Genomic DNA, 16,235 nt, shown 5'->3' on the forward strand with positions numbered 1-16,235 from the left:
TTGTCCGTCTCAAAAAAAATTGTTTCGGATCCGCCCTTCATCAGTGGTCTGTCCGAGTCGACGCAGGCTAGGGAAATGTGTGGAACGCCCACCTCACTCGGTGGCGTCGACGTGTACGTACGTACGTGTGGCGCGCGAGTGATTCTGTCTGTTTTTATATTACCCACAATGCACCATGTAGCTGGCTAGTACAGTGAAAGCAACATGGCGAACACCTTGTGACGGAAAATGCTACGAAGTGCACCGTGTGCCTAACACTCTACCAACGACGAATTTGTTTTGTGTAAATTGTCGAGGTAACTTCAAGACTGGACGGTTTCAACGATGGCACAGTGCACACAGAGTGCCCAGGAGTTCGTACAGAATTCGTTCGGACCAACGGTGGCTGTGCTTTGCAGTCACGATGCCGAGGTGTTGGCGCAGAAAAACAACCTTTCAATGGTTGAGATGATACGGCCTTTTAGCCGCCTTACAAATGAGGGTAAAAACATACACAAACTTGAAATATTGTTGAAGCAAATGCCTAAATGCCGATATTGTTTAAGGAGCCTCAACCAGTTTTTAGGTTGGAAAAAATGTTGCATCCTGACTCCACTTTTCTCATCATATATCATCTCAATAAAAGTCAGTCATTACAGAAAGTTGGAAAGACACAAATTCAGGGCTAGGAAAAATTTACCGATGTTGTTGGGAAATACTCAGAAAATTCTCTTCACTCCCCATAGACTTTGTACACAACTGCTGAAGTGGAGTCAGGATGCAGCATTTTTTTCTTTCAGGTTTTTCATTTCAGGCTTTTTTTATTGCATGTATTGTGAGTGTGACCCTGGATGATAATTCTGTCATTTACAGGGCTAGTCCTAGCCTTGGCTTCCAACAACCCATCTGTCAGTTTCAGACCCTGAAATCTGTCGATTCAGTTACCTTAACGGAAAGAGTTCCATATACGGACACTGCTGGACACTGTGTACAAATCCTATGAGACTGATCTGAGAAATTCAAAGTGTTTTCTAAGCACATTAAATAAACAACTTGGTATTTTACTCCTTTTGTAAATGGAACTTTTCTGGACATTTTCTTGCTTTCTGAGGACCAAAAATAGGTCAATGTAGGGAGTAATTACTAGCATCCATATATGGAGCTTTTTCCACCTTAACTACCTGTATCCTCTGTTTTTTCCTTTTTAAAGCAGTCATTTTCTAACTCTGGATAACTACTTTTTAAAGGCCTACACAAGTTACAGTGACTTACATTTAAAAAACTCAAATGCATGGGAAAATATTTGTTTGATTTGCAGTGCAGACATGATAGACATCTAAAAGTGAATGAACTTATGAAAATGTTAAAAAATGTAAAGTTACATTTACAGTCATAATTTGTCCCTACAGCGGTTAGTCAGCCATCAGAACGTGATGACAGGTACCAAAACATGCAGAAAGTTAAATTTTGCATGAAAAATATCAAAGCATGATTTACTTAGAAAATACTTCAATTTTTCAGGCCAGTCTCGTTGAGTTAATGTTCAGGGTGTCAAGTGATGTCCGTGTATGGGACTCTTTCCAGTTTCATTCCACGGTCATGGTAGTTTCCGTTGGAATTAGCACAGTCCTCACGATGGGCAGGTTTTATGAACAGTTAGTGTACATATTTATAGAATTAAAAATTTGTGTTGTGTTTTTGCCACATCCAAAAGGATGTAAATAGGTGTTGGCAAGTTAAATCTTTTTGAAACTAGGAAAGATCTGAAACAAGGAAAACATTCCTAAATTGTAAGAATAATAATTTTCCTTTTGTTCCTCAGTTGAAGTAGTGCCACCTCAAACACAAGACTTAGGCAATATTATCTGAAAACAATTACATGTATGATACTCTTTGCTGGTTCTTTATCCTGGTTGGTTGAAATATGGTCATGTGAGACTCACTAATATAGGCTAGTGCTTGAAAAATGCATCAGTGTGAATTTGCCGTGTACCAACACATGATGCATGTGTAATTTTTGGAACGTTTAGTGCCTGGTTGGGTACTGTGGACTAATCCGAGGAGACACCATGAATGCAGTGGCAATGCACTCACGTGTGTTCTTGTAAGCACGATGCTTGACAGTAGTCGGGATCGTCCCAATGATACTGCTGCTTGGCTGGTCCAACTGCAGTGCGTTGGGATTGTCCAACTACAGTTGGGACTGGGAGTGTCCCATATCGGTGTATAGATGTTGACAAGACATGCCAGAAACTTGTACAGATTGTCTTTATCCTGCATTTTCTCTTTCATCCCTCACAGCTCACATCCGAGATCCCTCGGGACAGTTGCACCCGGTCCGCAACCTCCGTCTGATCTTGAAAGAGATGAACCAGCAGCCGCTCTCTGTATCCCTGATGAGGAGGATGCTGGAGGAGAGTGTCAATCGATGCCAGCCGCCACCCGTCGATGGTAACCGTGGCAACGTCATCACTGTTGGCTCCTATGATCTCCAGATTGGGGGTAAGTACATGGAGTGATTGCCAGTGGCCATCCAAATCACAGACAAATTATTATAACAGACCTTTTTGGTGTTTAGTTCAAACCTCCAAAACAATTATGTGAGTGTATGACAAATTTGCTCACATTTTTGTTTTTTGTAACCTTTTGAATCTTTGAATTCCACAACTATGAAGGGATTTGTTATAACTTGGAACCACTTAGAACACCACATCCCATATAATTTTTATGGCAACTCATTGTGCCTCTTGCTATAGATTAAATTAAAATTCTCTTTAGATTGGAGTTGAACATTGTGTTTGTAAGAGGGGAAACAACACTCAAACACATGCATGGTTTCATTTGTAGTGTTTCAGTATAATATCCTTTCTTATTAATTGATTAGTATACTTCAGTTACATGTATTAAAGGCCATATTCAAACTCCGGGCTGTTTGTGCACTTTGACAGACTACGTGACCACCATATATGTAAATTTACAGAGAGTATCCATTTACATGGTATAGTAATGAGGCCGGAATGCCATTTGTGAACACCTTTCTGCAACTTTACCCTAACCCCTTGACCCTTTTGGCATGTTTGGCTAGGGATGCATTTTCAGCTGTGCACAATCTTCCATCTGCCTCCAGAATGCTCCATTATTTCTTGAAATGCATTCCTTGAAGGGGTTGACCACTACCTTAGTGCTTCCAAAAATGTCCAGCAATTCCTGCTCTGTTAAGGCAGTGCAAATGGTATCCTGGAGCAGTGTGGATGATTCCACATATATCCTACATGTACATGCAGGTCTGAATTTATGCATAGCTGAGCACAAACAACACCAGGCCTGACCCAGGACCTTGACACAATGCATCCTTTGCCATTCAGCCTCAATCCTCCAAAATCCTTCCACACTGCACAGAGGAGTTTGGAGGATTTAGGAAAGTTAGGAGTGACAGTTTGTATTTCGGCTGTACGTAATCTGGTATATTTTTTGTCATTTATTCCAGCTTCAACAGCTTGGTATGAAACCTACCGCGATGTGTTCCTTGAGCTCTTGACCCCCTCAGACCACGAGTTCATACATCACTACGTAGCTTGTATCCTTTGGGCGTAGTTTGAAGTTTTCTTGGAAGGGAAGGAACAGAGATGATAAATGGAATTCATGAACTCCTTGAAAATGCAACACAATTCACTAGGATTACTGCCTGTTTGGATCGCCAGATGTTCTCATATTTAGAATGACTGCATGTGTTCACAGTTTTGTGCGAACATGCTTTGTCAGTGTTTGTTCCAGTTGCATGATCTTTGTTTGAATCAGGAAAAGATACCCAAAATGCAAATTAAACCCAACCTTACCATGTAAGTTACAAGTTACCTGATCTGCTGTTTAGTTGCAGGCCTTCAAATAAAAAAATTTGTTAGCTTTTCCTATTCCTGTCATACATGTTTATATGCCAGTATTCATCAGAATGGTAAATACAGTAATACATCCAACTGAAGTACAGGGACTGGATGGGCTTGTTCTGTTACCAGTGAATAGGTTTTAAACAGTTTATGGAAGATTTATAAACACCCAAAATGATATTCTGTGACTGTTGTACAGAAGAGTTGTTGAGACCAGTCACAAGACCAGACACAAGACCAGTCACAAGACCAGTCACAAGACCAGTCACAAGACCAGTCACAAGACCAGTCACAAGACCAGGCACAAGACCAGTCACAAGACCAGGCACAAGACCAGTCACAAGACCAGTCACAAGACCAGTCATAAGACCAGGCACAAGACCAGTCACAAGACCAGACACAAGACCAGACACAAGACTAGACACAAGACCAGACACAAGACCAGACACAAGACCAGACACAAGACCAGTAACAAGTAACGGTGAACAGTGGCAAAGGAATGCTTTTGTTGCAGTTTATTGGAATAACTTGTCACTTGAATTCAGACTGGAGGTCTTGTGTTGGTCTCGTGTGGTCTTGTGAAGGTCTTAAGTGGTCTTAACTACAACACTGTTTCATACCAAGTCTTAACCAGGCTTCAGGCAGGGTACAGTAAATAACCCTAATGTGAGATCTTGTCTGCCTTAAGCTGAATTCATTTCTTGAAGAAAAAGCCCTTGACCCTTACCCCCATCACCAGGCATGTTGGTTGTGTCTACCTCCCATGCGGACCCGATGGATCAGTTTGCCAAGTTGAGCCAGCAGCAACACTTCCTGCAGCACACCTCCAAATCCCCCTACCCAAAGTGGTTGGTCCCGAACATCTTCAAGTACTATGTGCTGGTGCATGACAACACAGACGGGGAGGAGGAAAAGTAAGTATGCAGGAGGGGTGTTTTTTTTTTGATTGGCTGTTTTCTACAGTGATGTGGTTTCCACACACTTTGAGTCAGTATATTGATAAGCATGTGCAGTTTGTCTCTATCACTTATATTCTTACAAAGTAAATATAACATACGACAGATATCTGCCATGTCACTAAAGGTACCTTTACATGTAGTTGTGCACAAAGCATAATGCAGGCAGACTGTCACACTATACGTAATGATGATCAGTGTTGCAGTTGAGACCAGACCGTCTGAGAAGAAGACCCCAAGTTTGGAAACCAAGACCACAAAACTGAGACTGACACAGCCCGATACAGAGAGATTAAGACAGTCCAAGACCAAGACCTGAAGTCAAAATTACATTTTAAATGTGTAAGGTAGCATACAAAATGCATGTCAAAAATTGCGTCTGGTTTAATTCTTGTTTTGAATGCTTCAGAGCCTTTTCCTTCAACCCTGATTGTGCAGAAAATGATCAGGCTAATTTCGAGAAAGCTTCTCGTTGAAGTGACTTTTTATCGTCTCCATGTCTTGTAAATCACGTACAATGTGGATGAGACAACGTAGGATAAAACAAGGTTGACCCTCAAACTGGTGGGTGGTTGCAACATGTGTAATTGCAACAGCAATGGATGGATGGATATAATGGTAAAAGTGTTCTTCCTGTTAAACTCTTTGACCCCTCGTCGCTCACAGGGCTGAGGCAGTGTACCAGAGTATGAAAGCGACCTATGGCTCCCATGCATGCCATTTACTGAGAATCAACTCGCGGTCCATCCACACTGCCGAGACCACGGCACTGAACAGCGACAGCAGCATCGGCATGCCTGACCCCTGGAGCCAGTACATGAACAAGAATGCAGAGCAGATGGTGAGAAATGGGTTTTGGTCTATTTAGGGTGGGGGGGAGGGGGCTAGTGTGAGAAGGGAGGGTTGGACGTTAAGTTATGCACACTCCAAATTATCTGTCAGATTTGCGCTGTGAAAAGTGTAAATTCTCCTGTATTTCACAGTGATTTGTAGGAGGAGGGCCAACCAGACACTTATCATTTCATTCTGTTTTTTTTGATGTGCATCATCTTTAATGAGGGTAAGCTCTGATCAGTGCAAAGCACTGCTTTCCATGGAGGCTGTCAGATTTACAGCGGGGGGTTGAAGGCTTACAAGGGCGCCTCATGCAGACGCCAAACGGCCCACATCTGTAGAGAGGAGACAGTGAGAAGCAGTTCGAGTTTTAGAGGTGGGAGGAAAACCCCCAGAGGAATATTCTGGGTAAAACATACGGAATCAGTTAGGGACTGAAAACCCAATCCACATGTGGACCACGGCCAGGAATGGAGCCTGGGCCCACAGAGGTAAAAGGCAAGGGAAGAACCCCAACCTGGCCCCCACATTCACTTCACACATTACTGATTACGGAGTCTCCTGATGTAGTTCAAACCATACTGTAGCAGAGCCATTTGGAAGGCAGTCGTAAGACCCATCCAAAAATTTAATCGTGTGTCTCTCTTATGGTCTAATTTTATTCAGTAAAGTTGTTATTTGTTTTGCATTCATGCTAAGGTGGCAGTATCAGATCTAATGCCGTACATAGTACATAACACTGTGTATTCTCTGGTGGCATAGCCGAAGAATGTGGCTTCAGAAAGTACATACATATTTTTTTTTCAAAGTTTTAAAAAATACTGGAAACATACCTTGATTGGTCTGGGAGAGGAGGGGTTGAAGTGGGGCTTTGAATTTCAGGACTTAAATGCCACTCTGTCAAATGTTTCTAGGAAACGTCAGTCAGTGATATCCCTCAGTCAATGGACGACGAGGGCTTTCCTGACAGGGTGACGGAGGCGGGGCCTGACAACCTTGAAGTGGAGAAAGCCACAAATGCAAATCTTCTCACTCCCGATAGTGCCGATGGTAAGTCAGGACATCGTGATCTATGCCAAGCATGCATCTGGTCCCAACTATTTTGACATCAGTACGTTCTTGTGAAATTGGTCCATATAACTGTAAGTTGACTTCACTCTAAGGGGAGGAGAGTTAGGAATCTTCCCCCAAACCATTTTTCTGATACAGTCACAACCCATTTTTTAAAATCAAGCTTTGAGGAGTTTCTCTCGCTAATGTCTCGCAGTCATTTTAAATTCAGCTTTAAATTTAACACACTGTCTGCCTCCATAGACTTCTTAGACTTTGTGTGTGTACAAAACTAAAAGGGGATTAGCATGTCAAGCACGTCAGCCTGAGATGATTTAATGCATGCTGGACATCTTGACCTGTCAGTCGTGCCTCTATATCAAGATAGCCAGGTCATGCTTAGGCATTCTCATTAAGGCTCAAATTTCAATCCTGATTTGACAACATTTGACCTGTCAGTCATTTCATCAGTGAATGAATTCCTTCAAACAGATGGGCCTAATGATCCCTCACCGGACGCCGTCATCATTGCCAGTCAGGAGAACACCCTCAACGAGGTCATCGCTCACCCTCTGGACCAGTCAGGCGACACCAAGCACTCCCAGGAAAATCTGGACCTGTTTGACAGCACTGACTCAGCCCTCCACAGCAACAACAAGATGCTGAACTCAGAAGGCCCCTTGCAGCCAGCTACCAAAGGCACTAATGTGCATGGAGCTTGCCTGACGCTGAGCGACCACGACCGGCTGCGGATCTTCATCCATGAGTTCACAGTGCGCGGCCTCCTGCCTTACATCGAGAAGATGATCAGGACTCTCAATGAACAGGTTGGTCTGATGGGTGATAAAATAGCCAGGGTTTTTTTTTCCATGCAGTTCATCCCAAGGCAGAAGGATTGTATCACACTCAACTTGGTTGTCTCACAATGTAATTGTTTTGGTCTTCAAGTAAGCAACATTGGAAATTAGACAGTGAATCAAGTTCCCCTTGTACCCATGATCAATGCTTTTCATAGTCGGTAAATCTTCTCCTTTGACAACAGACAGCTGCAAATACATGTACCCAACTAAACACCTGATTTATAATCAGAGTGTAATTAGTTACTTGTGTAGTTGTTGAGCCAATAAGTAAGTCAAGCTGCTTGCTAAAGGATGAAAAGCCATGGTTCCCTTGTGGAATCCAACCCCAGTTTTTTGTTGCTTCAATTATGTGGACATGATTTAGCACCAAGAAGTGACTGCGTAAAATGAAAAAATATTACCATATCTTCACGTTGTTTGGTTATTTTTATCTGAGGTACACACAATACAAGAATTGTGCTTTTTATGCAAAGCCAAATGTTTCATATCCCAATTTCTTTTAGCTCGCTGCCAGGAAAGGGTTGCACAAGTCAATCTTCAGTGCCACTAAGAAATGGTTCGGCGGGAACAAGCAGGCTGAAAAGGCTGCTATCACAGGCCGTGACATGGGTGGCAAGTAAGTGAGCTCGGAGGGTCAAAGGTTGAAGGTCGGGCTCTTGATGATAGAATCCTCTGACAGGGACTTGGAGTCATCAAAATGTAGACAGCAGAAATACTTTAGCTTGTGAAGTTAGTATGGATCCTTCCACTTCAGGAAATTGTGAATAAACCTTGGAATTGGATGTATAGAAACGAGGAAGAAAATACTTGGGAGTTGAGTTTCTCTTCTGCAGGAAAAATATCAATATTTTATCATATTAGATAACAGTAAATTTCAAATTTGATAAGTGAAAATTTTGGCAATTCCTTTGATAAAAGTAAGTCCTTTCCATCCCATTTATTTTATGCCTTTTTAATGAATGTTCAACTCAAATTAGTATTGTGACATTCGGCTCAAAAATTACTCGGAATGTCAAATTGAAAAAAAAAAGCCTTTTAAACCCATTAACCAATATAAAAAGGCTGCTAAGGGTAGACGTTGCTGAGCAGAAATGATAGTTGCTTAGCAAAAACAGGACACCGTCCAATATGCCATGCAAATTTTTCTCAGTTGTTTTTTTTGTTTTATGCATAAGAGTCTTTCTTCAATGAAAAACACCCACAATGGTACATTTCGATGGACTCGCTTAGTGAAGTGCATGGCCAAAGATGTTAAGTTCTTCATTGTGAGCTCATAAAACATGGTTGCTACTTTGAGGAAAAAAATTACACATTTTTAAAAGACAAAAAGCATGCAGTCATGAGCCCTATAAATGAATAGTCTTTAGCGAATATTTTTTTTATATTAAAAGGACGTAGTATTGATTATTCTCAAGTTACAAATATGTTACAGCAAGTTCAATAGAACTCTTTCCTGTCAAGTCGTTGCTAAAAAATCTTAACTTTGTGTGTCTCAGTTTGTTACTATTTATTGTAGAGGTGCCGCGTCTGCTACATGCAAAGTGAAGCAATGACGTATGCCGTTCTTTTATTTGAGTAAACTTTGTGTGTTATGGGATGTAAATCAGCTCGCTACAGGGCAGAAAAACCGTTTGAAAAATTGTGGCCTGTGTGTCCCACTTTTGACCCCAATTGTGCACAGGTCACAGTGGTCAAAGTGAGTGTTGGTCACCATTACACCACCGTTGGTTTTCCCCCGATTTTTTGGGTTTGCCCCTAGGTATCTGAGAGAAGCCCCAGAGCTTCAGATGAGACGCTTAGCTGACCTGGCCTTCCTGGTACAGATGTATGAGCTAGCCTACACTTCCTACCACACCGCCAAGAGAGACTTTGGCAATGACCAGGCATGGACTCACTACGCTGGAGCATTAGTAAGCATGCACTGTGTAGGAATAGATGACGGCTGGTAACCAATTTCAGTCTCAGAACTGTTGAAATTACAATTCTGTCTGGAAATCGCTTCAAATTCTGTTCTTTTTAAATTTCCTGTGTTCCCCAAATTGGCCCAGTGCATTGCTGAATGGCAGTGGTGTCTTTTCAAATGCAGCCGGATTAGCGTGCAGTGGTACTGTATCGTTCATCGCTGGAGTGCTGGAGCACTTTTGTCCCCGCTGATAATCCGTTGCCGCGGAATGCCACAAACAGTGGTATACTGTTTCAAAACAATGACGGATTACCTACACTAATGCCAACTGAAAAATTATGGTAAATCTCAGCAGCTTGGTCTTTTGTTCCGAGTACTGTCTTCTGTTACAAGGCCCAGCTCTTTTGTCCAATTTCGGGCATCCCAGCTGTGCATACAAACCCAAGGTGCCCAGTTCTAGAATCCCCAGAGGCAGGTGGTTAAGGCTTGCCCAAGGATGACCTCGGAGCACATCAGCTGTGCCAGTATCACACATATCAATGTCTGAGGATGGAGAGAATGCACATCAAATAGATTGAGCTTCAGTTTCCGCATTTTAACCTTCGACGTTGATTTTGCGCAAGTGCCCTCCTTCACGTCCACGCCTTAGGGAACTCACTGTGCCAGGCGTGCGTGAACCACACAGTGGCTGCTGTCTCAATTGCCAAACCCTGTGATGATTGGTGATTTATTTTGTGATTTCAGGAAATGGCGGCGGTGTCAGCCTTCATGTTGGGCAGTATGCAGAAGGCATACCCGACACACTACATGGACACAGCAGTCAATACCTACCTCACCTCTTGCAAGTGAGTTCATGTCACCAATGGGAGAGGAACTCACTTACTGCATAGTATTTACTCCACTAAATGTCTAGCACTTTCCCGTACACCTTACCCTTTTTGGTTCAGTTTTCTCGGTTCTTTCCTCAATATTTGTAAAGCCTGGTTTTCATATCGACGTGAGATACGCAGAGAGCAACTCAATCAAGATGTTGACTGCAACGCAGACAAATGGAAACATGTCAAACGGGAGTGTCGCCACAAACGCAAACCAGCCCCAGACGGATCGGGGAAGTTGAGCTCGGTTCAACTTTACTGACTGTCTGTATAAAGTCGCTGAGTGGGCCTATACAAAAACAGCATATGCAGCTGCAGTCATCAACAAAATAGCTGACCATTAACAAATTGGTACATCAAACTGGAGTATCAGTTTGGCTTCCAGAAGCAACATTGCTAGCAAAAAAAGGCATTTTTAGCAAAAATTTCTGAGTTTTGGATGCCATTTTGTTTAATTTTTGGGTGGAATGATGTCTCACAGCGTCTTTCCTGCCACTGTCTGCGTCTTGATGTCTTACAAACCGTCTGCGTTACAAACGACCATATGGAAACCGGGCTAAGTTTTCTTTAATACGGTGGTATAGATTCTCTGTCTTCCTCACAATTTTGGCTAAATCTCCTTGACTGTTCAATTCTGATTTGGCATGTTCCCTTACTGCATGCACGAAGATTTATCTTGTTTTCAGAGAAATTCTCCCTTTTCTCTAGGCTGCTGTCATTTACTTTGGACTGTCATTCCGGCTCTTAAAAGTTTGATTGGATTGTACCTGCACACTTGTCATGATTGATTTTGCATTCTTATCAAACATGCATTTGGAAAAAAATATGAACTGCCCGTGCACTGTTCGGTTCGATTCTGCTGACATTTCTTCAGAAGCCTTTTTACCCTCACTCTTGTCTGAGCTCACTCTGAACCTTTGATCACATTTTCCCCAGGAGGCCACAGTTTGCCACCCGGGCAGTCTTGATGAGCACCGAGATTCTGAAAGCGAGAGGCATGTATGCTGAGGCTGCCATGGAATTCATTAGGATGACGGGAGAGGTAAACAAACTAACCAGCAGTAGGGGTGATTCACTAGACACTGCCCCACGGAGAGATCGCCACAGAAAGACCCCTTTTTTTCAAGTTTACAATCAACAAGAGCATCACCGTCCTGCTGTGTTTTTTAGTTGAACATATGTCAGTAAACAATTTTTGTTAAGTTGTTTTTAAGTTACATGTAAGGAGCTGAAGGAGTGAACCTTGGTTGGTTAAGTGGTTGATTCAACATCACTGCTTGGATTGCTGTCGTAAATGACTGATTCCATTGTTTAAAGTTCCGTACAAGTGCCATCTTGTCAGTGTGTAGTTGCTGCTTTAGTGACCTTTGAACTGCTGTCATTACATATCTCCCCAGTTGTCGGTATAATTAGTCCAAATGTCTATCTGTAGAGCTGATGGTTAGAAAAATTTACATCATTCTGTCAGAAGCTGCACAAAAAAGTCCAAACCCTGCTCTTAATGTTGGCTTTTCTTGCATACACATGTAGTTATTCTCTCATCAGGTGAAGAACAAACAGTACTGTGTGAATAGATCCATTTCAGCCATGCAGTAATGTGCACTAAATTGTCAATGAAATTGTAATGCATAAAAAGGGTTTTGTGTACATTCTGTTGAAAATCAATTGCCTACAGTGGCTGCTATTTGCATCTAGCACTTCAGTCTGATGTGAACCAACGGCACCAGGCCTTTGCCAGTAGATCATGCAGCATTCTATGCCGTTTATTTATATTAAACAAGTTATTTTCATTCTAACCCCCTTCCCCCCGGAACTGCACTAGGACTCCGACATACGCAGCGCTATCTTCCTAGAACAGGCCGCTCACTGCTTCATCAACATGCGCCAGCCAATGGTCCGCAAGTATGCATTCCACATGATCCTAGCAGGTCACAGGTACAGCAAGGCTGGACAGGTATTTGATGTACCATTTCATGTTTTTAGATTTTATTCAGGTGCATAGACATTTCTGGTGTATATAAAACATTGTTTAAAGGTGTTTAGCACAGAAATTTGATTGTTTAGGGGAATAGTTAGGTAAACTTTGGCTGTTTTTCCTAAGAAGTGTTGTGATCGATGTTATCATGGGTGATGCAGTTTATCTTTACTATTTTTAAATTTTGCAACTTTTAACTTTAACTTTGTGGGCACCCTTTCTTGCTTGAATTTTACAAAATTCAAAATGTGGAGGACACCAAGGCACTTTCCTCGTACTCAAAACGGGTCCCCATGTCCCATGTAAAGTAAATCTACCTTATGTTAAGGTAGATCTTGGAAATTTCATGCTAATTAGCTGATTGTAAGGTATGTGTGACTGTCATTGAGATTCTTACCTGTAAAGTCTCCAGCAAAGTGTGGGTCTCCAGATTTTGATTTCAATCTGTGTACTTGTGTTCCAATCTTGTTACAACCTAATGCATTTTTCACGACCCAGAGAAAACACGCCTTGAGAGCCTACTGGCAAGCGCTGCAGGTGTACAAAGGAAAAGGATGGACCCTTGCAGAGGTATTTTGGCAAACTCTCTCTTTTACCTTTTACCTTGAACCTTTAACCCTAACAGTACGTGGCATTGTTTGGCTTAGAGTACTCAGTATTACAAAATACTACGTAACACTCTGAGCCTGAAGGACCTAGCACTACAAATTGCTAGTTCTGGCTAGGTTTATTCCATTGTTACTCGTACAGAGAACAATGAAACCATGCATTCATAGTGCCACAGCATTGTATGGTACATTGTCTTCTCTATTGTATTTTATGGCTTCAGAGAATAATAATGTCATGTCCTCTTACAAGCGACAGGGCTGAGTACTACATTCTACTACTAAGTAGTACTTTGTAGTATTCGGGACTGTTAGGGTTAAGGCAGCAGCATTGTTTTACTTGCTGTGCCACCGAGCCATGTATAATAAGGGAATAAAAGTTTGGTGTGTGCTTAAAAGTGTGTTTAAACTGGATTGGGTCTGCGTGGGGGCAAAGAGGCCAAGCTTAAGGCAAGGCCCACAGCTACCTTCCGGGCCCCTTGCGTTTAAAACCAACCCTTCACACTTCTACTCCCTTTCCTAAATACTTTCTTGAAAGAGAAAGGTAAGTAGTGAATACATTTGACTTTTGATTTTGTTCATCAATTTTACTCCGTGTTTTGTGCAACATGCCTCTGATCATATCTGTGGCAAGTGCCTTGATACTAAAATCTTTGTGGGAAAGTGGCACATGACACGTGCTGCACGACGTGGCACAGAACGCAGCTGAGCGGGTGCGGAGTGAAATTCCGATTCTATGAAATGCGGACTCATTGATTGCATTTCGTATGTGTACGTGACGATGATTGTCATGCATGAGAGTTTGAACCCATAAACTGAGAGTCCATGTTGCATGTGAAACCGGGAAAATGTTTAAGGCCTGTTCGTTGCTTTTAATCCTCTGTTAAATACCACCTGCTTGACAGGCTCCAAACCAATAGAAATTGGTAAACTGTCCGAGGTATTTATGAATGCCAAATAATTTTAAGATGCTGATAGTTAAAAGTTAGTTTTTAGATGGAAATCCATTGCAGATGACTACAGTAGATTCTCCTGTCCCAGATTTGGGGTAATGAGATCGCATGATTATAAGAACATCAGTGTGTGGTAATAACATGCCATGAAAAATCCCATTATCCTATTCATATCTGTGCTTTCCCAGGACCATATCAACTTCACGATTGGTCGGCAGTCCTTTAATCTGAAGCAGCTGGAGAATTCTACGGCATCCTTCAAGCATCTCTTGACCTACCAGAGCAGGCAGCCAGCTGCCCAGCAGGGTGCTTTCTTCAAGGAGTATCTCTTTGTGTTCAAAGTGAGTCTGGGCACTGCCCGGCTTTTGTCCCTTTATCAGATGATGCAAATGTGTGAGTTCTTAATTTGGAAAAATCTGGGGAAGGGATGAATTTGTGGCTTTGTGTTTTGGAATATGGCTTTCGTATGCCTGTCAAAAACTTTATGGGACTAGTCTTGAAGTAGTGAAATTGACACATTGACGTTAGTTTGATTTTCCTTTGTATCCATCCTGAGCTAAAGTACACCCTCATCAGCCCAAGAAGAGACAGGCTTGGTAGGACGCATTCCAGCGCACACACGTGACCATGCATTCCGACGTCAATTGGTTGCGCGTACTTGGCGCGCCTCGCAGCGAATGTGCATAAACCCATGTGCCTATGTGAGGAGTTCCCACCAGAGGACCTCTGTTTCAATGTCAAAAAAACACACCCTGTCTAGTTCCCACACTTGGCGGATAAGGTGTTGCCTTGTGGATTTATCAAGCTGAGGGATAACAATATATTTGTACAGCCCCACAAAAGTTACCTTCTACAATGATCATTTTTAAATTCAATAATTGCATGGTTATGCTGTAGCTTGATGAAATCTGCATTTCTCTGTGGTCTGAAATTACTTTCTACAGTGATCATTTTGAAATTCATTAATTACATGGTTATGCTGGAGCTTGATGAAATCTGCATTTTTCTGTGGTCTTAAATTGCCTCTCTATGACCATCAGGCTTACATTGAAACTTTCTCGTCATAATATTGCATGTATTAATATTTCTAATTATAATCATACAGTTGATGTGCTTTTGCTCATGGTGAGTTGATGCCACCTGTTCAAAAACACATGCTGATGTAAACACTATTGCTTCCTTCCCCAGCAACTGCTGACCACGCAGTCTCAGGAGGGCAGTCCCCAGGCCACGTTGCCACAGCTCCCCCTCCCCGTCATCAACAAGCCTGCTACCAGGGTGCTGTTGACCAACCCACGTAGGCCACAGCTCCCAGGTAAGAGGCTGGCATCTCACCAACTGGAATCTGTCACCTGGACAAGTGTGCTACTTTTAAATCGTGCCTCTGATGGAACTGGGCAGGAATTTGCCCCTTGCCAATGTGAACGGTTGTAGATTCAGAGTGTGGACAATTTCTTCATGTCAAAAGAAATGCAGTAATTCATATTATTTCATTCTTGTTCCCTCCCAATATGTGCAAAAAATGTGCTCCCAATATGTGCTGCCAATATCTGCCCCCAATATGTGCTCCCAATATCTGCCCCCAATATGTGCCCCCAATATGTGCTCCCAATATGTGCCCCCAATATGTGCCCCCAATATGTGCCCCCAATATGTGCTCCCAATATGTGCTCCCAATATGTGCCCCCAATATGTGCTCCCAATATCTGCCCCCAATATGTGCCCCCAATATGTGCCCCCAATATGTGCCCCCAATATGTGCCCCCAATATGTGCCCCCAATATGTGCCCCCAATATGTGCTCCCAATATCTGCCCCCAATGTGTGCCCCCAATATGTGCCCCCAATATGTGCCCCCAATATGTGCCCCCAATATGTGCTCCCAATATGTGCTCCCAATATCTGCCCCCAATATGTGCCCCCAATATGTGCTGCCAATATCTGCCCCCAATATGTGCTCCCAATATGTGCTCCCAATATCTGCCCCCAATATGTGCCCCCAATATGTGCTCCCAATATCTGCCCCCAATATGTGCCCCCAATATGTGCCCCCAATATGTGCTCCCAATATCTGCCCCCAATATGTGCCCCCAATATGTGCTGCCAATATCTGCCCCCAATATGTGCTCCCAATATCTCCCCCCAATATGTGCCCCCAATATGTGCTCCCAATATGTGCCCCCAATATGTGCCCCCAATATGTGCCCCCAATATGTGCTCCCAATATCTGCCCCCAATATGTGCCCCCAATATGTGCTCCCAATATCTGCCCCCAATATGTGCCCCCAATATGTGCTCCCAATATCTGCCCCCAATATGTGCCCCCAATATGTGCTCCCAATATCTGCCCCCAATATGTGCC

The 16,235-nt window shown here is 42.8% G+C and overlaps 1 protein-coding gene across 2 annotated transcripts in view; it reads left to right on the plus strand.

Moving 5' to 3' along the window:
- Positions 1 to 163: 163 nt before the first annotated feature.
- The window catches only part of trappc8 (trafficking protein particle complex 8), a 37,077-nt gene continuing 21,005 nt past the window's right edge, over positions 164 to 16,235 (plus strand). For both annotated transcript variants that reach the window (XM_022240446.2, XM_022240447.2), the window contains exons 1-15: positions 164 to 481; positions 2,281 to 2,481; positions 3,467 to 3,556; positions 4,603 to 4,777; positions 5,486 to 5,660; positions 6,568 to 6,703; positions 7,196 to 7,530; positions 8,067 to 8,179; positions 9,323 to 9,473; positions 10,211 to 10,311; positions 11,278 to 11,383; positions 12,164 to 12,295; positions 12,815 to 12,886; positions 14,063 to 14,215; positions 15,063 to 15,189. In XM_022240446.2, coding sequence (XP_022096138.2) covers positions 325 to 481; positions 2,281 to 2,481; positions 3,467 to 3,556; positions 4,603 to 4,777; positions 5,486 to 5,660; positions 6,568 to 6,703; positions 7,196 to 7,530; positions 8,067 to 8,179; positions 9,323 to 9,473; positions 10,211 to 10,311; positions 11,278 to 11,383; positions 12,164 to 12,295; positions 12,815 to 12,886; positions 14,063 to 14,215; positions 15,063 to 15,189 — 2,224 coding nt within the window. In that variant the 5' untranslated portion in view covers positions 164 to 324. The remainder of the gene's footprint in view (positions 482 to 2,280; positions 2,482 to 3,466; positions 3,557 to 4,602; positions 4,778 to 5,485; positions 5,661 to 6,567; positions 6,704 to 7,195; positions 7,531 to 8,066; positions 8,180 to 9,322; positions 9,474 to 10,210; positions 10,312 to 11,277; positions 11,384 to 12,163; positions 12,296 to 12,814; positions 12,887 to 14,062; positions 14,216 to 15,062; positions 15,190 to 16,235) is intronic.

The sequence above is a fragment of the Acanthaster planci genome, linkage group LG06 (assembly GCF_054643075.1).
Source record: "Acanthaster planci isolate LZ-2023a linkage group LG06, COTS_SCS, whole genome shotgun sequence".
NCBI classification, from domain to species: Eukaryota; Metazoa; Echinodermata; class Asteroidea; order Valvatida; family Acanthasteridae; genus Acanthaster; species Acanthaster planci.